At 35.6% G+C, this 23441-nt stretch overlaps 1 protein-coding gene and 1 pseudogene across 2 annotated transcripts; one reads left to right on the top strand and one right to left on the bottom strand.

The window, feature by feature from the left end:
• Positions 1 to 23441, top strand: part of LOC142616623 (TMV resistance protein N-like) — a 64548-nt pseudogene that overhangs the window by 13573 nt on the left and 27534 nt on the right.
• LOC142617357 (uncharacterized) lies at positions 9467 to 13129 on the bottom strand. Of its 2 annotated transcripts, none has more exons than XM_075790182.1 (4): positions 12072 to 13129; positions 11792 to 11942; positions 11250 to 11343; positions 9467 to 9787 (listed from the first exon to the last, which is right to left on the bottom strand). In XM_075790182.1, the coding sequence occupies exons 1-4, from the start codon at positions 12986 to 12988 to the stop codon at positions 9654 to 9656; spliced, it is 1296 nt and encodes a 431-aa protein (XP_075646297.1). In that variant the 5' UTR covers positions 12989 to 13129; the 3' UTR covers positions 9467 to 9653. The 2 variants fall into 2 exon arrangements, with proteins under 2 accessions (XP_075646297.1, XP_075646298.1); XM_075790183.1 differs by having other exon boundaries at positions 9751 to 9787; positions 11250 to 11324.

Below are 23441 nucleotides of genomic sequence, written 5' to 3'. Positions count from 1 at the left end.
ATCAACGTTTTTCTTGTGTTAATACTTTGCCTTAATCAATTCCATTCAATTAATTCTAAAAAGAAAACAAAAATCCATTCAATTGAATTTGGGATTGGGATTGGGATTGGCTCAAAGCTGTTAATAAATATACATCAGGAATCTATTTTTGGTACCAGTCGAACTTCCTTCTCATCATATTGGCAAGCCACAGTCGTCTCTGGTGTATAGGAAAGTTCTTAAAACCAACAAGTAATTTATAAATTTCTATCCAAAAGAAAAGTTATAAAATCTTTTGTTCTCAAATTAAAAAAGAATTAGGACCATACCTTTCCTTTGTCCAAACTCCAACATAGGATTTAATCTTTTACTTAAAACAGTAATCTTTATAGTGAGTGAACATTGTTATTACAAATAACTAGCCGTAGACCCACGCTATGTGTGAGAATATTATTAATGATCATTTGTAATTAAACTTATTTAAAAGTAAAAAATTTGTAATAAAAGTTCTTTAAAGAACATTTTGTGAATTGCCAAAAGCAATTGCTTACCGCATAAGTTAATCAACTATCATTACTAAAAAAAATAATCAAAGAAATATAACACAACTTATCAAATTATTCAAACAAAATTTTGTCAAGAAATCATTCGAATCAAGCATCAAATAGTATACCCTAGAAACTTCATTTTTAAATATAGTGTAGAGTAAACATAGATTTTACAAAAATTAAATAATGAATTCAAATTGAGATAATATAAATAATAATAATGAAAAGAAGTTGAAAAATGAAAAGAAGAATCATGGTGTAAATTTTTTTGCTATTGGATATTACTCTCATACTTGTGGACTATATATATATATAAAGAATATAACTATTATATGAATGATTGTTGTGATTTATTGGTAATATTAATAAAAAAAATAAAACTTAAAACATTTTTTCCTCTGATATAATGGAGAAGACAATTTATTGTCATTTAATTTAATTAAAACAATAAAGAATATACTCATATAATCATACATTTGTATTATTACCCAGGCATGCTAACAAAGAGTCATTCTTAAAATATTTGATGACTTCTATATTCAATGAACCATTTTAGAAAAGACTTTGATTATTATTATTTTAATGCATTAGAGTCACCAAATATTTAGATAGTTTATTCAAATATGATGTGGATAATAAAAATAAATACGCTACGTGAATTAGAGAACAATGTGATTATATCTGCTAAGCGTGAACCCGTAGAACTGGACAAAGAAACTCCTAGTCTTAGCCCCAAACAACTTTTTAGTACTCTTCATATTATTCAGACACACATTAACCATCACTCTTTTAGTCTACATTTAGGGAGCGTTTTGTTTGTTGTGATGTTACATCACATCGTAATATTACATTATTGTAATCTTACATTAATTTAATCTCAATACAAGAATACAACGTTACATTGTTTAGGAAGGTAATGAAATTAAGGTGATGTAATATATTTTTTAATTTTAGATTATGATAATGTTAGAAAAAAATAAAATAAATCAAAAAACTTTAATATCATATCAAGGACACATCACAAGGAACCAAACACCCCTTTGCGTGTTAATAAACCAATACTTCGTCACAAAATCATGTTGAGGGTAATGCGGACTATAATGGGGGCATTGGGCCGGGGGAGTCATATCATATTAGAGAGGTGCTATGTTCACAATATTTTTACAACATTTTCACAACAAAATGTTAATGGGTCACCCTTTAGACTCTTTTTTAAAAAATTTACTTTCCCCCCCTTTATAAGCTTATATTCTAGAAAGGCCCAAACAACAATATAACTTTACATATAAGCCCTTACCTTTATAAACTTCTTTCTATCATTAAAAAAAACATATATTTTTTATAATATCACAATATCAAAGCTTTATGTACTTAAAGTAATTAAGATAATAACAAGCATATAAACCCTTACCTTAAACACTTAAACACCAAGAACTATATATCTAATAACTTAACCATTTAATATAGTTTTATACATACTTAGTATATATTTATAATACAATTAGTCATTCAATTATTTATAATCTTTACAATCCTTATTCAAAGGCATTATAAAATAGTATGTTTATTAAATACTCTTCTATTAATTTTTAGAAAGGAAGTGGCTTAAAATAATAATTAACCATTCAAACACATAGTTTAACTATAAAGTTGGGTCAGGGTGTTACAGATATTCTCTTGAAACAAGAGATTGCAATTAATACATTATCTTGAATGGACACTACTCACATCAATAAACCCATATGCCAAAAGGCCTATGGGTGAAATTTTGTTTGATGAATTTTACTAAATAACATTTTTTGTTAAACAGAATTGAACAATTTTTTTAAAACATAATTTGACGATTTTTGTTAAACATAATATGACAATTTTTGTTAAACATAATTTAACTAATTCTGTTTATACATAATTGACAATTCTTGTTAAATATAATTTAACAACAATTTGTCAACACATGCCTTGTGACGTTCGAAGTTGGGACATGTGGCATTGAAGGGTGTTTCTAGCCATTTTGGCAACTCTTCATTTCCCGCACTTAGCAGACAGACGTTAAGCTTCATAAATGTTGTGTCTTTTCACTCGGCCTTGGTTGGTGATTTAAAAAGTAAAACAATCTTCCTTTTTCTTCATTCCTTTTTGCATCCACACCTCCTTTCCTTACACAGAAAAAGAGAGCCTTCATTTTCAAAAATGGCTAGCCCTTCTTTAGCAGGTTCCAACTCCCCAGACCATGACTCGAATTTGCCCAGTGTTGGCATTGCTTCCCTGGTGGTTTCAGTCCCCATTCCTCCTCTTCCCCCCCCCCCCCTGGTTTTCCTTCCTGAGGTTGGGAAAACCTAACCTAGGGAGTAGGGTGATGGAGAAGAGAAGAAGAAGCAACTCTGAAGACCTTTAGCCAAGAGTCGGGTAAGATACTGAAGGCCAGTCTTTCACAATTTCAAGATAGACCTCCCAAAACGAAGGAGAAGACATAGAGGCTCTCGAACTAGTTTTGACTCAGGCACAGAGGCCTCTGACTACTCAAGTGTCTCTGGAACAGAGGAGCCAATTCTTCAGAAGCTTTGGACTTTGGAGAGGAGGAGGAGGAATACCTTGGCCCAAACCACCCATAAAAGGATTCTGATGAAGACATTGTTGCTTATGGACGCCATTCTCCTTGAGTTTCCCGTCTCCAGACCTACAATCTTTTTTTTTTCATGTTTTTATGTAAATAGACCATAATAGGCCTTAGGTTTGTAAGTTATTTTATATTTATTGTTTTGTTCTTTGTTTATATATTTATTTCTTATTGTAAAGAAAAAAAGGTGATAGGCCATAAAGGCCAAACTTAATATAAATCCGCCTTTTTTTTAATATATATATACACACACACACAATATAATTTTGTTCTAAAATTCTGAGTAAGAGATATGTGTATGTTTATTCTTATGTTTCTTTTTTTTTTTTTCAAAAAATGGTTAACAAGGCAAACTAACTTGTAAACATGAACTTACTCCATAAGAAAACAACACACAAACATATTAGTTAAGCAAAAGACAAGGTAAAAGGTGCAAAAGGAACTTGTTGATGATGGGTCATGCCTTTTCACAACTCCCTTAATTGCGGTTCTTTGGAAACCTGCTGGTGATAGGTCACACCTTTTCACAACTCCCTTAACGGCAGTTTTTATTTTGGGAATTGATTTTTCAAAGATTTTGCTGTCATCTAGCATTTCCCCTGCGACATGTGTCAAAATTTTGAACAGGTGGTTCACTTTCAAAAGATTCCTTTTAGAGGGAAAACTTTTGCCTAAAATATAAGGAGGGAAAAACTGCTGCCCTCTTCCCACCACCCCCATTTTTCCTTGTCTCTTCTTTTTTGAACTCCAAACCTCAAAGTCACCACAAAAAGATCTCATGGGTTTCAAACGTACTCCAATATCTGGTTCTTAAAAATCACAGAACCCTTAACTACTAAAATCAATAGACCACTACTAGGCGGAGAAGAGAACCCTTCTATAAAGGAGCAATGGATCATTCCATCCTTCTTTGGAGATAACATGTTTGATCAAATTTTTGATTGGGAATCTCTCCCTTGTCCTGCAAAACCTCCTTACACGGCCTGTGGAGAGCCTGATGATCTTTTGACCATGGACCTAGACTTGAAGCATGTCCCTCGGCTTGGCACTTGCAGATGAGATTTTTCCCCCACCACTAATATGGTTTTCAAATCTCATACCTCAGTTTTTGAAGGCTGGAGGAGTTGGTGTTGAAGAGTGCTGACATATCCTCCTTTTATGGATATCCTACACTAAGTGCATCTATTGCACATTGTGTTGGTGTTCTTCGAGCTAGACATCAATAAAGACAATGAAGGCTTCCTTTCCCTTTTGTGCTGATGGGATTCTACTACTCACACTTTCTTCATAGGGTGTCAAGAAATCTCTCATTCCCTTGAGGATGTTTATGAGATATTGAGACTTCCCTTACTTGGGGATGGAGAGGTAGCTAACATTTCCTTGTCTTCTGATGAGGCCAAAGCTGTAAATTTTCTTGAAGATGCAGTAAAGAAGACTTTGAAGAAGCCAATTCTAAAGGCGGCAAGAAAAGGGAAAGCCCCCAGCGAGGAAGTGATGGAAGACACTAGTGTTGGTGTTGATAAAGGCTTTAGGGCCAACTTTTGGGGATGGATCAAATACTTCTGGAGGAAGTATGTTGATAGCATAGATGAGAAAGCAGCCACAGATTCTTTGAAAGAAGGTACAGACTTCGTTGTGGGAGAAGGTATAGCTCCTACGAACTTGAAGCCTTTATTGCTTTCCTAATATCTCGCCATTTATTTGAAGGATATCCCCATGAAAAGATCCTAAAGTAGACATTTCCCTCTAGCAGTGAAGTTGGCCAATGGATACTCTTTCCCTCTTTTCCCTTATTTCTTAGGGACTATGTATACCCATTTAGATCGTTTCACCCTCAAGCTACAATGCTCTTAGGGTCGATCCCAAGTAGAAACCTTTGTACCTGTAGCAATTTTGCAAATTTGGGTGTTGGAACATTTTAAGAATTATGCCCCTATTCCCAAAGCTCTAAGTTCCTTTAAAACCAAAATGCCATCAACCTAGGGATTACAATGATCGTGGCGTTGGAATAAGGTTGTAGTATCCTCTGATAGTTTCCTTTACAAGGTGCTAGATGACCCTACTGACTAGACAGATAGACCTTATTCCCCCCTTGAGGGTGGACTTCCATCCTTATTTCATTCCCTGAAGGCCGAAACTGTTTCTCATTATAGAGATTCCTCTTGGACTGAGGAGGAGCTCTCTTTTGTTGCATGTGCCTTGACTTGATATTTGGACTTGTACTGAGTCAAGATTAGTAAATGAATGCAGAGGAAAAGGTTTCGTTATACTTGTGTTTCTCAGGCATTAAATGCACTAGTCGCAAACCCACGCGATGCTTGAGAATATATATTATTTTGTAATATGGTATAATATATAATTTATTCTCTAAAAATTTATTTAAAATAATTTGTTCTCCTTAAAAATTGAACTATTTTTAAAGTATTATCCATTTCTGTTCTATTATTTTGGGTTTTTTTTTTTAATAACTAAATCATGAAATCAATCAATAATCAAAAGCCAAAACAATGTCTATACACATCTATACTACATATAATTATGGAAGTTTTGAAAAAAAACTTTCTTTCTTCTCTTAAAGTTCCTTAGAAATTTCTCTGGCCACTTAAGAAACCTTCATTGTCAAAATCAGATAAAAATTAAACTCTCAATCATGTTTTGAGATTTTCTATTTCCTCGTGACCAAATTTTTTAGGTTGATTTTTTTATTGTCTATTGGACTGCAAGATCAAATTATTATGTGCTGCACATAATAAGAAAAAGTATGCTAAACATATTATTTGTCGAAGCCAAACAAAAATTGAGAGAGGTCCCACAACAACAAAAAACCATTGAGTCAAAAAATATGAAAGCAGTAATTGGAATACAATTACAACGTATACTTTATTATTGTTTCAAAATTATCAGAGGTACATTAAACTTTGGTTTTCTTTTCTTCCTATTTTTTTACATAGAGTTAAACAAATATCAAATGTAAGAAAACTAAAATGCCAAAGATTAGCAAATTGAATGGGTAAAATACAAATATAAAATAAAAATTGTACAACATGAATATGAGGTAAGAAGATGTTGTAGAGATTTCTAATTTTTGAAAATCCTTCTCAGAACCGACAAACCAATCCTAGCCACCCATAACCCCAAAGTGATCACATATTCAACAACCCACAAAAAAGCATATCATCCACAAACATTAGAAATCCAATGGAAAAACCGAAGTTAGGGGAAAAGAAAAAATAAGAAGGGAAAGAACACATCTCAAAGGGACTTTCCAAATCCGATGCCACTTTGGCAACTTTTCTTGAGGTAGAGAAAGCAACTAGAAATTTATAGTGTTAAAAATAACATAGTTAATCGCATGAGTGGCAATTGAAGGGTTTGAACTTCAAAAAAACAAAACGGTTTTGAAGGGGAAAATGAAAAGTTGAGAATTGGAAGAAGGCTAAATTCTTGGTTAGTTGAATTTAATGAGTTAAAGAATATGTAAGGTTGTTCATAGTGAGTTGGATTTAATGAGTTAGAGAATGTGTAAAGTTGCAGTATTTATTTATATATTAATATTGTTTTAAAAATGAAGAAAAAAAAAAGATGACATGGTCAATGATGTGGCTCAACAGAAGTATAGCAATAATAAATACTACGCTTCAACTTTTAAATATATATATATAGATTTATAGTGTCTATTGATGTTTTTCCTTTGTAGGAATTGATGTTTTCTCTTTAATAACATTTTGAGAATCCCTAGCAGTGAAATTAGATTTGTAGCCACCTGATCAAATCCACAGGTGAAAGATGCAAGTACGCTAGCATCCATCCTTAAGTGGCTGGTTACCATGGGCACATTAGGGTGGTTTTTTTCTTTAACTTACATTATATTAATATGCTTGAAACCTTCAAGCTCAATAGATTTTAGGTCAATTGAGCTACACAATGGGACTTACCTTAATGGTTAAATGTGTACATAAAGGGCTCCTAATTTAGAGGTTTGATGGGCATGACAAGACAATAATTTTCTAGAAGTGAATGAACAGTAGGATTAGGAAATGGTTCATAAGCAGGCTTAGAAAATATGAAGGCATTAGCGTAAGTACTGATAAATAGATAGGAAAAAAAGTTTGTGAGCTAAACATCCTTGAAATAAACATGTTTTAAAACACCTTGCCACGCCTATTTTGGGTACACGTTCAAGTCCAATTTGAATATACTTTATTTGTTTTTTGGTGGGTTTTTTCAATAACTTAGTTTTGTGAGGGAGGGCCTATGAAGAAAATCAGAAGTAGAAGGCATTGAGAAGTGAATAGGTCATCGGCAACTTGCTTGGGTGTCATGGTGTGATTGGGTTTTAGGACTTACACATGAGACAATCACATGAATTTAATTAGAATAAACTTTTAGGGTCCGTTTGGTTGGAGGATTGGAAAAGTGGGAGGATAGAAAAAATTTTAATTTTCCTCAATTTTGTTTAGTTGGCAGTGGAAAAGTAGAAGGATGGAAAAAATAAGTTTGTATAAATTTACGCATATACCCTTGTTAAAAAATGATGCTCAATTAAAAAAAAAGTGATAAACAAAAAAAACAATCACCTAAATTTATTAAAAAAATAAAAATCATGTCTAGAAAAAAAATCACATCTAAGAAAGAAAAAAAACACAAAAGAAAGCAAAAGAAAAAAAGAAAAAGAAAAAAAAGAGAGAATATTTGGACATGTACGAAGCCTGCCCAGTAATCATCAAAAAAAAAAAAAAAGAGGCCACGTCTAGGAGGAAAGAAAAAGAAAAAAAATGAAGTAGAGCTACGTGAACAAGCCCATGTGCTTGCACATGGGCATTTTTGTTCAAAAATGATGTCTAATTTTTTCTTTATGTTTTCTCTATTTTCAGGAGAAAACTTTTTGGTGGACCAGGGAGAAAACACCTAGATCCCACCATTTATTTTTCTTCATTCCTATCCAACCAAATACACTCTAAAAAGTTTTCCCTCCCATTTTCACTCCAAAAATTTTTATCCCCCTATTTCACCTCCAAACAAGCACACCCTTAAGTTCACCAATCACAATGTGAAACTTAATCACGTTTTAAATTTGAGTATCTCTAGGCTTTCTCTTACTAGAAACAATGAAGAAACATATAGATTTTTCTGAGTTGGCTTTGCGTTGAGCCCAACTTTTTCTTTACAAAGTGTTTACTGATCTGTTTTGTCGTCCTACCTTTCCCCTTGGACGTTCTATTTAGTGCTTTTATAACATGCATATTTTCTTTTGGAGCACTTAAGATTTAAGAATACTATATACATGTGAAATGACTAATGAGCAGATTGTGAAAGTTGGTAGGGCCACATGATTTGATGTTTAGATGAAAAACAATACCTCATCATGTGCAGAAAGACTTCTTTTTTAAGCCTTTGGTAATGTATATGTAATCTTAATTCTTAAGTAGTTACTCAATTGGCACAGATAAAAAAACTAAAAAAGGACTTCCAGTCCAGTTGGTTGAAACTTAAAAGTGATTCTAACACAAGGAAAAAGGAAATAAAAAAAAGTTTTCTCAAATATCAAATCGTATGACCTTTTCATATATTCTACTGTTCATGTAAGTTGCTTTTGCCTTGTCCAAGTTTGACACCTGTTTCACAATTTTTTTCTTTTCTCTTTTCTATTATTTTTTTAACATTTTCACTATTAATGATACTTTTTACATTATTTTATTGTTGAGAGACGCTAGAGATACTATAATTGGTATGTCACCAATTACAAAAAAAAATTTCACATTTATTCATTATATATTATTTAAATAACACTAATCACATTTTTATCATATCAATTTGTAGTAGCTTTATAGTATTAATTGGTTATTTTTCTTTAATTTATTTTAATGATATGAAATATATTTATTTTCTTACAACTTTTTATTTATTTTGTTATTATTATCGATTAATATTTCTTAGATCAATTTCACTTTAAATAATATCTTTTAATTTTGCCTCTTCTAAACCAAAATTCTGGCTCTGCCGCTGTTATATACTGAGGTAATGACAATATATTATTGTTTAGACCTAAGAATGGGAAAGCAATCCTTTTTAACCATGCACAAGCAACTCATTCATGTGAGTGGAAGAACAACGATGATTCTAGAAAAAGCGAACCCAGCACTTGACCCGTTGTGTCTTTGAGATGCAGGGTTCACAACCTATGATATATGTAGCATTGTTCAATTGGTGTTGGACACTGCAGGCTGAAGCTGAATTGCAAACAGATAACGTTATGGATGAAGTTAACTTGGCAAACGAGGTCGATAATATCCATTATAGTCGACTGGAAGTATGTGCATTTTCCTTCAAGACCTTCAGGAATTTATTTATGAAACAAATGTAGGAGTTCAAATATTTGGAAACATAACCGTTTTGCAACATATACAATACGTGGGGAAAAATGCTGAAATTTAATAGGTACTCATCAACTAATGGTGCCTCACTGTTGATCAAATAATGTGGTTTATTCTTGCATTTCTCTGCTTATGCTATGGTGATTCAAGCAGTTTGGAAGGTTGAAATACCTCGTTCACTAGAGACAGAAATTCCTCAACGAGCTCTCTAACTTTATCTTTTACGGTATCCAAAATCAACATCAATATACGTGTCTCCAAGTGTGGTTCTGCATTAGAAATTAGAGGCCTTACATAACAAACTACTTGGATAAAATGAGAATAAGTTAGTTATAGAAATGAGAAGGAAATTATAGGAATATTCATGTTATTGGTTAAGTGATCAAATCTCACATTGGATATTACTAACTAGAGTAACAAGTGGTAATAAAATTTTGTTGGATTAAACGTTCTGGGGTAAGCTTTTGAGTTAAGGTGTTGTTCCAACATGTTATCTAGCCCTCAAAGAAAGACTCTAAGATGTTACTCTCAACTTTCACAAATTCAAAATCCTAATAGCAAGAAAGATTTCTATTTTATTGAAACCTGCATTAAAAAAAATCCACTGATTGCTCCAAAAAGCACTTCTAAAAACCACTGCCAAAGTCTTGAACAACGCACCCACACAAGTTAAAATCTAAGTTCCAATGCTCCGAGTTTTGTTGAGGTCATTCATAAGGGCTTCTTCTTAAATTCATACATTGACCAAGCCTTGAACAATAATTTTCACTCTTAGAATCTGTTTGGATACCGCTTATTGTTAAGAACTGAAAACTAAAAACACTTTAACAAAATAATTTTTAAATGTTTGAATAGTACTGTGGGGCCTAGCTTTAAAGAAAAAGTTGCTGAATGAAGGTACTTGTGGATCCTATGAACAGTGCACGGGACTCACAAAAAAATACTCTTCCGCTGAGAAATGTGCAAAACACATTTCCCAAACAGAGGCTTAAATTTTATAGCAGCAAGGGCACAACTGTGTTGTCTCTTTTGTGGTGTCATGGAGCGAACGAGTTCAGTCGAACAATGTAATGAGTCTAAGGTTACAAAAGCGGTCGCCCACTTTAATAGGTATAGCATTGCAAGCAAATAGGGCAATAACCACAACCATGTTTCTTTCAATAGTTCTATTCCATTCACCTGTTGGATGTTTTCATGCTACAAGTCTACTCCAAAGTTGTATTTTTATTAACATATATGATAACACCACCACCAACACATAATATCCAAAGGCCATTTAATGGTTGAGATAGTTGGTTCTAGAGAAATAAAACTCCCATGAGAGTGAAAATCACATGCAGAGTTTCTCTAGAAATGAGAGGAGACAAGGATCAAATGGCCTGAATACTCGGGGCCTTTTTATACACCCTTATGCCCAATCGGAGAGTTGCAACTTTAGGAAAAAACACATCCCTCTGTAGAGTCATATCCATTCACTAGAGATACTAATTGCATTGGAATATATCACCACTCTACTTCTCTAGGAGACAAATTAGGAAATTTTATATGAGGGAATGCCACCATTGTTGTGGTGTGATCACCCCCTCCAATACCAACAGAGATGCATCTAGCCATAAGACAGACAGTATTTTCCAATTGAAAGAGTTGCTTGGCCAAACATATAAAAGAAAAGAATTTATTTCCTGTGCATCTATTAACACAAAATAAATATGTGATGAGAATAGTGAAAACCTGAAAAGGGTGTCCATTGAAACTCTCGAACTGACTCCTTCCTAAAAATCGCATCCCAAACAGCTTTACCAGATGCTAGAGAAATCATTAGTCTCTGCATTCAAGTTAGATTCCTTAAAGAGACATACATTAGCAGGAAAAGATTCCTACTGTCTGTCCAGAGAAAAGAAAAACAAAACATACTAATTTTAAGTATTTGAAATCCAGTATTTGATTTATATATGGTTTTTAGACTTGGAAAAGAAATTTTCATAGACGAAATGACATTGTCCTTACAGTTGAAACAAGTAAGAGTCTAAAGATAAAAATAAACATAGATCCAAACAAAACATCAGCAAAGAAGAGGAGGGGAATAAATAGGAACAAGGCGTTTGGAGCTTTGGTAAGGTACAATCACTTCTGAAGGACTCATCTTTGAGCCAATCATGTCAGAAATGCTTTTGGTAAAACAATTTTCAAATTCTAAGATTATCCAAAGGGAGAATTGGACCTTGACCAAAGTTTGAAGAATGGTCACATTAAAGTCAAAATCAAGAATTTACCTTTAAAAAAGTGGGATTTGTTTGCAGCAATCGATATGCATCACAAAGCCATCCGTATCCCCGAGATAGCAATAGTTTTGGATTAAAACAATCCAATATCTGCTCAAGCCATTTCAACACTGACCCAGAGGAGGATTTCCCAAGCATATCACTGTTTATAAATGCAATCTGATCAGAAAAATTGTAGTCCAAGCTAAGGGTAGTCTATTTTTTATGGAATGTATATTGAGACAGTGTAATGGATTTATACATACAAGTAATAAAAGCCAATTATCCTTACATTGCATTGATTTCGGGTCCCTTAAGTTCCGTGCGTTCAACAACCTCCACAATCTCCAGATTTCCTTCCTCAATTTCTGTCGTTGAATGATAGGAGTGTCCGTTACCCGAATTAAAATTTTGCAGGGGTTCCGTTTCTGCACCATCGATGCCGTGACCGTTGTCGTTGGGGTTTCCATCTCGGTAAGATTGTGCCACTAGAGAGTCGCTAGTCTGTGGCGGGACATCCTCCGTCGCTCGCAGCCATTCGCCATAAGGACTCTCCTCCCACACCTTCAATTTCGTGAACTCGCATGCTTTTGCCTCATGACCAAGGAGGCCACAATGGAAGCACAGACCAGATAGCCGTTCGTACTTGAAAGCCACCCAAACCTTATCACCTTCCGGACTGTGTACTGGGGCTCCCCCGCGTATCGGCTTGTCTAAGGGCACGTCAACTCTGACCCGGAGGAACCTTGCCTCGCCAAAGGCAATGGCTTCACAATCTACCTCAATGACTCTACCAATTCTTTGTCCAATATCTATCCCTGCTTCCTTGTATATCAGATCGAAGGGTAGTCCCCACACTTGCACCCACATCGGAACAGTTTGGAAGTTAACCGAAGAGGCCGTCATTCCTTTCTCCCACCTTCGCAGTAATAGGATATGATTATCGAAACTCCAAGGACCATTGTTGATAACCCACTTCAATTGGCTTTCCGTCGAGAATTTAAACCGAAACAGTCCGTCCCCAACATCTGTAATTTTTAGATCGTTCCCCTCCATCTTCCATGCAGAGCGTAGATGGTTTTCAGCAGCTCTAAAGTTGATGGGTTTGGTCGTGTGAAACCTTCCTAGCAAACTGAGGGACCACTCTTCTAGAGTTTTCTCGCGATGCTCCGACCGAACCATGATCACTTCATCTTCCTCCGAGTCCATGCTGACAAAACAATAATCTGAAAAGGATAGGGTACCTACACTTAAGGTCGACCCAGATTTCTCCTAGGATTCGACAGTCGAGTAGGAGGAAAGATAAAAAAGAAAGGTCCCACCCTGTGTGAGAAAGAACCGACTCCTAGCAAACTTTATAATCGTGACAATAATTGTGACAACTTTCCAGTTAAGTTTTGCAATTTATAAAACACGTTCATAAAAATAAAATGAGAAATGATATGTTTTAAAATATTTTCATAATATTTTTACAACAAATTATAAGTGGTAAGTTGTTACTAATTGTTATTGCTGGGACAAAAAATTAATCTCAGTTAATCACTTATGATTTGTTGTGAAAATGTTGTAGACATAACACTTCTCAAATAAAATTGCTTCAAATGAGCTTTCTTTCTCTTAATTAAATTTGGGAGCTTCAATCAAAATATCATTACTTGTTAAAATTCCTACAAAGAAGCAAAAGAAAGAAGGGAAATTTTGTTTGGATATTCAATTTCTCAAAAAGAGAATCTTTGGTTCAATTTCCATAAAAACATGGGTTCTTGACTTATCCTTGAGATTAAAATAAATTATCTCACCCAAAAACAAAATTAAGTCAATGCTTAATTAAATATCAAGTATTTGACTTAAATATCCACCATTTTAAGTGGACAAAATCATATTTGAGGATTTTAAATCTAAAACCTCAATTTAAGAACTACTAATTGGTTTCATCTCGGCTAAGGATATGTAGGCAACCTAAATAAATTATTAGGTGTAACCACAAATAAATAAAAACATATATCCCCATCCCCTCAAACATGAAAATAAATAAACTTATGTGCAAAGGCGATGTGGTTAGAATCAAAGGGTCTTTCTTTGAAACAAGAGATTGTAAATGAGCTTAAATTTTTTTTTTTTTTTGGGAGGGAATACAATTAGCTTAAATTGAAAGTCTCTTATTCTAATAGAATTCCACATTCACTAAAAAAAATAATTGGTGAATGCTAAAAAAAAACAATCATCACATAATATATGTTCATATCTATCGGATCTTATAGATACAAAGGACAGTTAGATTTGGAATTGATTTTTTTTTTTGGCTAAATTCGTTTAAAGTATAATTTTTTTTTTAAATGAGCTTTTTAAAAATTGAGTATAGAAAAAAAATTATTATTAAGTATAATATCTATTAGTATTACTAACATTTTTTTTTCTAAAAAAAAATAGTAATACTAATAAGAATGACAAAAGTGTCCCACTAAGACCAACATGTATTACGCAAGTTTTCTCCTTCGGAAGAAATGATAAAGGTGGAAATAGGTTTTAATAACCCACACCTGACTGTATTATATTGTTTAAAATATATTATATACGATTTAGTCATTTCTATACACATGATTTTATATTCTAATTCTTATACATATTCCTGAAACACTCATCCTCTCTCTTTTAGCACTTTCATCGTCATCCCTCTAATTTTTCTTGTCTTTGCCTCGTCAGTGTTAAAGTCATCTTTAATAAGGATGACAAAATATTTCTACTATGCCTCTGCTCTCCCATTTCCTTCTCAAAGAAGGAATGTGATGGAGATAAGACACCCATGATTTGATCATGTCCATTTTTTTACTATTAATAATTACTGGTACTTGTATTAATAATCATATCTTGGGGAGTGGAAGGGCTAGTGATACAATGAAATTAACTTAATATTAAAAAATGCATAATTTTGGTTAGATTATTTAAAACATATAAATTAAATTAGATTATGCTTTTCCCCTTTTCAATATTAAATAAATCTTTTTCCCCTCTTTATCAATGCACTTTATCAGCAAACTTGCCAATTAAGTTCTTCTATTGGTCACCCTAAAAAAAAAGCTCTTTATCTATGCACTTTATCAGCAAACTTGCGAATTAAGTTCTTATATTGGTCACCCTCAAAAAAAAAGTTCTTATATTGGTCCCATAAGAATACGTCAAACATTAAAATTCAACATCACTAACATTTATACAAGTACACAACCACATCAAATCAACGTTTCTTATGTTAATGCTTTGCCTTAATCAACTCCATTCAATTAATTCTAAAAAGAAAACAAAAATCCATTCAATTGAATTTGGGATTGGGATTGGCTCAAAGTTGTTAATAAATATACACCATGAATCTATTTTTGGTACCAGTTGAACTTCCTTCTCATCATATTGGCAAGCCACAGTCGTCTCTGGTGTATAGGAAAGTTCTTAAAGCCAACAAGTAATTTATAAATTTCTATCCAAAAGAAAAGTTATAAAATCTTTTGTTCTCGAATTAAAAAAGCATTAGGACCATACCTTTCCTTTGTCCAAACTCCAACACAGGATTTAATCTATTACGTAAAACAGTAATCTTTATAGTGAGTGAACATTATTATTACAAATAACTAGCCGTAGACCCACGCTATGCGTGGGAATATTATTAATGATTATTTGTAATTAAACTTATTTAAAAGTAAAAATTTTGTAATAAAAGTTCTTTAAAGAACATTTTGTGAATTGCCAAAAGAAATTGCTTACCGCATAAGTTAATCAACTACCATTACTAAAAAAAATAATCAAAGATATATAACACAACTTATCAAATTATTCAAACAAAATTTTGTCAAGAAATCATTCGAATCAAGCATCAAATAGTATATCCTAGAAACTTCATAATTAAATATAGTGTAGAGTAAACATAGATTTTACAAAAATTAAATAATGAATTCAAATTGAGATAATAAAAATAATAATAATGAAAAGAAGTTGAAAAATGAAAAGAAGAATCATGGTGTGAATTTTTGTGCTATTGGATATTGCTCTCATACTTGTGGACTATATATATATATATAAGAATGTAACTATTATATGAATTATTATTGTGATTTATTGGTAATATTAATAAATAAATAAATAACCTAAAACAATTTTTCCTCTGATATAATGGAGAAGACAATTTATTGTCATTTAATTTAATTAAAACAATAAAGAATATACTCATATAATCATACATTTGTATTATTACCCATGCATGCAAACAAAGAGTCATTCTTAAAATATTTGATGACTTCTATATTCAATGAACCATTTTAGAAAAGACTTTGATTATTACTATTTTAATGCATTAGAGTCACAAAATATTTAGATAGTTTATTCAAATATGATGTGGATAGTAAAAATAAATACGCTACTTGAATTAGAGAATAACATGATTATATCCGCTAAGCGTGAAGCCGTAGAACTGGACAAAGAAACTCCTATTCTTAGCCCCCAACAACTTTTTAGTACTCTTCATATTATTCAGACGCACATTAACCATCACCCTTTTAGTCTACATTTAGGGAGCGTTTGGTTTGTTGTGATGTTACATTACACTGTAATATTACATTATTGTAATCTTACATTAATTTAATCTCAATACAAGAATACAATGTCACATTGTTTAGGAATGTAATGAAATTAAGGTGATGTAATATATTTTTTAATTTTAGATTATGATAATGTTAGAAAAAATAAAATAAATCAAAAAACTTTAATATCACATCAAGGATACATCACAAGGAACCAAACACCCCTTTGCTTGTTAATAAACCAATACTTCGTCACAAAATCATGTTGAGGGTAATGCGGACTATAATGGGGGCATTGGGCTAGGGGAGTCATATCATATTGGAAAGGTGCTATGTCCATAATATTTTTACAACATTTTCACTACAAAATGTTAATGGGTCACCCTTTAGACTCTTTTTAAAAAAATTTACTTTCCTCCCCTTTATAAGCTTATATTCTAGAAAGGCCCAAACAACAATATAACTTTACATACAAGTCCTTACCTTTATAAACTTCTTTCTATCATTAAAAAAAAAAAAACATATATTTTTTATAATATCACAATATCAAAGCTTTATATACTTAAAGTAATTAAGATAATAACAAGCATATAAACCCTTACCTTAAACACTTACTTAAATACCAAGAACTATATATCTAATAACTTAACCATTTCATATAGTTTTATACATACTTAGTATAAATTTATAATACAATTAGTCATTCAGTTATTTATAATCTTTACAATCCTTATTCAAAGGCATTATAAAATAGTATGTTTATTAAATACTCTTCTATTAATTTTTAGAAAGGAAGTGGCTTACAATAGTAATTAACCATTCAAACACATAGTTTAACTATAAAATTGGGTCGGGGTGTTACAGGTATTCTCTTGAAACAAGAGATTGTAATTAATACATTATCTTGAATGGACACTACTCACATCAATAAACCCATATGCCAAAAGGCCTATGGGTGAAATTCTGTTTGATGAATTTTACTAAATAACATTTTTTGTTAAACAGAATTGAACAATTTTTGTTAAACATAATTTGACAATTTTTGTTAAACATAATATGACAATTTTTGTTAAACATAATTTAACTAATTCTGTAAGTGCACAATTGCACCTGGCCCCAAGGACAGTTATGGGCTCAGGCCCAATGAGCCTTGAACAATATGAATTTGTAGAGTGTGGGCTTGAAACCCAGGTTAGGAGTGTGTGAGGATTCAATGACAAACTAAAGATTGCAAATACTTAGAATCAACAAGGAATATTGTAAATCTGCTTCCTCGGATGTAAGCCGAGAGTTGTTCTTATATTATATCTTTCTCTTTATTTCTTTTTCCTTTTAGGTTACAAAAAGTCCGTCCCCATTTTTCTGTCTTCCCCCCCTTTAAATACTACTCCTTTGAATACTTTATACACGTGTTGCCCCACTTCCCCCTTGGCCTAGATATTTCCTTTCTCAGTGCCTTTGAATAGTAACCAGAAGTTTCTCTCTCACTGTTCAGGTGTCACTTCCCCATAAATGCGGCCAGGGTGGTAGGTGCAGGGTCTTTAATGTGGAGGTAGCAGCCTTTATCTTTGACATTTCTCCAACATCGGTGCTTCTGGGGCATTCTAGGGTTCATCCCTTTTAACCATTGGCCTTAACCGTGTCATCCCCTAATCTCTGCTATGAAATCCCGAGTTCTTCGGTGTCTATCCGAGGGTAAGTTCACCCTCGGCTGGAGCCTCGGACCCTCGGCTGGAGCCTCGGACCCTCGGCGTATGGACCGAACCATAGTACTAACAAATTCTAAACCCAGGAGCAGGTCGGCCTTCCTTAACACGGCCCAAAAGGCCCACATTCCCATCGGGATCTTTTTACCCCCCACAATAGCCCCTCAAAACTCTAATTTTCAACGTCCGAGGAGAAAAATAGGGTTTTGATCCGACGAGAATCTACTCCACACATTTTGTGAGTGATGGCACGGGTGGAAATCGTTTCGCGTCCCAAAAGACGCCACTTGGCGGTTTTATTTTCAACAACGCGCGTATTTATTACTGCCAGTTACACTTTGTCCCTCACGTTCAACGGTGAGATGGGCATCCAACGGCCCTCAGTACTCCACGAAATTTTAGGCGGGACAAATATAATTTCGAGGCCGCCTTTTCGCACGTCGTGACGCTTCAGGAACCTGCATCTTCATTTAATTTATCAGGGACTAATCCCATCAAAACATCAACAATCATACTTTACCTGCAGAAAACCGTGGAAACCTGTACCTTCAACTTTGTAAGTTCTTGCTCTCTCTATTCTTAACCTTTGCTCCTCGGATACAGTCCTCGGCTGTCTTCGTAAATATTCTCCCCTTTAGAGTTTAACCTTTCGTTCCTTTCTAATGGGTAGGTTTAAGTGTCTAGTTGATACCGCCGCTGGGATGGAAGGCTTTAGGGCCAAATACCGTATTCCCAGTGATGTAGGATTAAAATATTGCCCAGCAGAAGCCGTGGCCGGTTCTAGGAAAGAGGGAGAGGTTATCATCCCAATGATAGCCTTTATAGAGGGTGGGATGACCCTTCCAATGAAACCTGTAACTAGGGAATACCTTCGCAACCACCGGTTGTGTCCCGATCAGTGCCTCCCAAACGTTTTTAGAGTTTTGGGTAGTGTAGATGCTCTGAACGAGCAGATGGGTTTAAACCTCACATGGCACGATGTCGTGTTTCTATATGAGTCCCATAAACTTTCCAAAGTAGGTTACTACATTAAGTCCCGTTCTAGTGTCGTTAGGTTAATCTCCTGCCTGCCCAAATCCAACAAAGGCATGAAGGACGACCACCTGATCGTCTCTGGGAACTGGCACGACGGCTTCCATCGCCCCGCCTGAGTGGGGGGATCCAGGTGCGATGCCGTAGGATTAATCTCCCCACAACACAACTTCTTCTAACACACACAGAAATGCATATTCATACTTACTTAAACTTGTTAAATATCTGTGTGAATCAGACAAGGTTTGTTTGTTTTGATGTCTTTTTTGCAGATAAACGACACGTGCGTCCTCGTCTGAGTCACTGTAACGTCGCAGATCTAAACCGAGTACTTCGCTCCGAGGTGTTCGTTAGCGAAGACTTACAACTCCGGGCTGTTCATCTCATTCTAGGGTACACTCCCATTTCCTCGGACTTCCAGGAGATTGAAAACGCCATAGTTGCGGGTGACCGAAGACGAAGGAGGATAAACGTAGCTCGGCCCCACTTTCTGGACGACCGCGACCTCCCGGACACTCCTAACACCGTTTTGTACCACCGGCCTATAGCAGCCATTCCCCTCGCCGTGCACTCCCAAGCAACTGTCGTTCCAGAAGAGCAGGTGTCTTCTTCGCATACACTAGACGACGAGATAGATCAATTCCGTCTCGAAGACACCGAGGGACCTCGCGGTAATCAGTTTGTTGTACTTTCCGACGAGGAGGAAGAAGCCGCCGAGGCCTCTGGAATTGCAGGGTTTGTGGTTGCCCTACCTGAGGACGGATCCGAAGAAGATATGGGAAGGATGCAGGGTCTCCTCACCAACAGAGCTGCTAAGGTTGTAGAGAGAAAGACGGGGACGTCCCAAGTTCCCCTATCTTTACCACCTCCCCCTCCTCTAGCTGAGCCAAAGCCTCCAGCCGAGGATCCCAAGAAGAAGAGAAAGGGGGATACTGAGGGGACGATCAGTAAGGACCCCAAGAAACCAAGGCAACAACCCCCACCGGCTCAGCAGAAGAAGCTGGACAAAGGCAAAGGTAGGGCCCGTTCAGTTGAAAGCGGGGAAATTGGGGACGAGGCTGAAGTGCGCCGAGCACCGACCACCTGGTCCCCCAAATTAAGACTGGACGGTGCACCTATCTCCTGCCAATCCAGCATAAGGGCGGTTCAACAAGGTCATGCCCACCACCTGGCCGAAGCGTTGGAGCGCCCTCTCCTGTTGCCCAAGGACATGGAGACCTTGGAAAAAATGAGCCAGCCACAACTATTTCTCTCCTTAAAAAGGGATTTAGCGCTGGTAAGTTTACCCCTTTTTAAGAAGATTACAAATTTAACAATATTCATAAGTTTGTGTACTATTCCTAATTCCATCTCACTTTGTTACAGGCCATTCAGGAGGTCTTTACAGCCGAGAAATTTATAGAAGATACTCGGAAGAAGGCTAGGACCGAGATGGAGATTAGGCTAGAGACAGAGAAGACCCTGGGCACAGCCCTTGCTGAGAACGAGAAGTTGACCTCAGAGGTGGCCGATCTGAGGAGAGAGAAAAATGGGGTCGAGTCAAACTTGAAGACCATGAAGACCCAGATAGAAGGACAGCGCAAGCTCCTTCGTGAAAGAGATGAAGAGCTCTCCCAAGCTCAAAGGGAGTGCTCGGATCTGAAAAAGGAACTGGCGTTGATGAAGGAAGAAGCCAGCTCCTTCCAACTCTCTCTTCAAGCTGCCAAGCAGGCGAGTTTCGAAGAAGGGGTAGCAACCACCGAGGAGCAGCTGACAGAGGAATTCGCGGCTTTATGCCGGGAATACTATCAAAAAGTATGGGGGGAAGCTTTAAACGTAGCAGGAGTTCCTCTATCTTCGGATCTGAGGAAGTCCGAGAACGTTTTGCTTCCCCTGGAAATACAGGAGATTGAAGAGGCTCCTGCTGCAACTCCTACCCCTGAGACAACTCTTCCTGCTCCACCTCCGGTGGTCCCACAGCAAATTCCTGATCCTACAGAACCTTCTAGTTCCAACAAAGAGAAGGAAAGAGGAGGGGATGCAGAGAAGGACTTGAGCCAGACAGTGGAACCCGACGTCCTTCCAACGAAGACAGCAGATAAGGAAAAGCAAGTCTTGACTCCCTTTGAGCTGGAGTTGAGAAAGACCGAGGGCACCAGTACCTCTCAGCAAGACCCCCCTACAAAAGCTTAGGACCTATCTTTAGGACTTCCCTTTTTCCATATTTGAATTATATATGTAACGTATATTTGACTGATTAATGAAGAACAATTTCATTTGCTTTTCACTTGTGTTGTATCTGTTTTTACTTTATTCTTTTTGTACTTATTACAGAAGTTTCTCAGAGTAAATAAATCTAACTCCAAGGATTGCACAATCATAACTTTCACATAAGCACGCGCATATTATTAAAGATTTAACAAAAGGTGACATGGTTAATATATTTGAACAATGCCTTGATTAAAAGGAAGAGAGGACCTCATAATGCATAACACTGTTTCTAGTAGGATGTAAGATCCGAGGACCATTCCTTGCACAAAACTGCTTAACACTTAAAGACATAAAACTTAAGATCCGAGTTTAATAAACAGTAACGCATTAACATCCAGACATAATAAGGAGATAACTTTAATCAAAGTTGTAACTTCAAATGTTAATTTTCCCAAAGCAGGAGGTCCGAAGACCCGACATAACTAAGGTTCTGTTTAACAAATGACAAGACACCAATTTCCACAAGGTTTGTGGTCCGAGGATTGCACTTAACCAAGTTTCTGTTTGATTCTTAAAAATGATAATTATAAATGTTAATTTCCCCAAAGCAGGAGGTCCGAAGACCTGGCATAACTAAGGTTCTGTTTAACAAATGATAAGACATCAATTTTCACAAGGTTTGTGGTCCGAGGACTGCACTTAACCAAGTTTCTGTTTGATTCTTAAAAATGATAATTACAAATGTTAATTTTCCCAAAGTAGGAGGTCCGAAGACCCGGTATAACTAAGGTTCTGTTTAACAAATGATAAGACATCAATTTCCACAAGGTTTGTGGTCCGAAGACTGCACTTAACCAAGTTTCTGTTTGATTCTTAAAAATGATAATTACAAATGTTAATTTTCCCAAAGCAGGAGGGCCGAAGACCCGGCATAACTAAGGTTCTGTTTAACAAATGATAGGACATCAATTTCCACAAGGTTTGTGGTCCGAAGACTGCACTTAACCAAGTTTATGTTTGATTCTTAAAAATGATAATTACAAATGTTAATTTTCCCAAAGCAGGAGGTCCGAAGACCCGGCATAACTAAGGTTCTGTTTAACAAATGATAAGACATCAATTTCCACAAGGTTTGTGGTCCGAAGACTGCACTTAACCAAGTTTCTGTTTGATTCTTAAAAATGATAATTACAAATGTTAATTATTCCAAAGCAGGAGGTCCGAAGACCCGGCATAACTAAGGTTCTGTTTAACAAATGATAAGACATCAATTTCCACAAGGTTTGTGGTCCGAGGACTACACTTAACCAAGTTTCTGTTTGATTCTTAAAAATGATAATTACAAATGTTAATTTTCCCAAAGCAGGAGGTCCGAAGACCCGGCATAACTAAGGTTCTGTTTAACAAATGATAAGACATCAATTTCCACAAGGTTTGTGGTCCGAAGACTGCACTTAACCAAGTTTCTGTTTGATTCTTAAAAATGATAATTACAAATAAAAGAACTAATCACGACTGTGGAATATCAACTGACAAATGCACATTTCATTAATAGTAATACCTTCTAAGATTATTTACATTCCATGGACGTGGTACAATTCTTTCGTCTAGGTCAACTAACCTATACGACCCTATGCCTGCTACTGAAACAATGCGATAGGGGCCTTCCCAGTTGGGTCCCAACTTACCCCAAGCTGGGTTCTTAGAAGTGCCTACAACTTTCCTTAGTACAAGATCACCTGGCGCGAGTAGTCTTAGTTTCACGTGGGAATCATACCCTTGTTTTAGCTTCTGTTGATAATAAGCCATTTGGACCATAGCTGCCTCGCGCCGTTCCTCAAGTAAATCAAGATCCTTTTCTAGGAGTCTTTTATTATTCTCTGGGCTAAAAGAACTCGTCTTTAGGGTAGGAAAACCAGATTCTAGTGGTATCACCGCCTCAGCTCCATAAGTCATTGAGAATGGCGTTTCTCCAGTGGACCTGCGCGGTGTGGTCCGGTACGTCCATAGAACATGAGGGAGCTCTTCTACCCATCTACCTTTCGCATCGTCCAACCTCTTCTTGAGCCCGTTGACTATAACCTTGTTAACAGCCTCGGCTTGTCCATTTCCTTGAGGATAAACTGGGGTGGAATATCTATTTATGATACCCATGTCACCACAATACTT

This window comes from Castanea sativa, chromosome 11 (genome assembly GCF_040712315.1).
Source record: "Castanea sativa cultivar Marrone di Chiusa Pesio chromosome 11, ASM4071231v1".
In the NCBI taxonomy this organism is placed as follows: domain Eukaryota; kingdom Viridiplantae; phylum Streptophyta; class Magnoliopsida; order Fagales; family Fagaceae; genus Castanea; species Castanea sativa.
Note: the sequence above shows the minus strand (reverse complement) of the source record. Positions and strands in the feature narration are given on the sequence as shown.

What these genes read in the sequence shown, in the direction of transcription:
- LOC142617357 (XM_075790182.1), bottom strand. Translation starts at nt 12,988, where the DNA reads ATGGACTCGGAGGAAGATGAAGTGATCATGGTTCGGTCGGAGCATCGC. An exon ending in GGACCCGAAATCAATGCAAT is followed by an intron (nt 11,943 to 12,071) that starts GTAAGGATAATT and finishes ATTTATAAACAG; the next exon opens with TGATATGCTTGGGAAATCCT. An exon ending in TCAATGGACACCCTTTTCAG is followed by an intron (nt 9,788 to 11,249) that starts GTTTTCACTATT and finishes TTTCTAATGCAG; the next exon opens with AACCACACTTGGAGACACGT.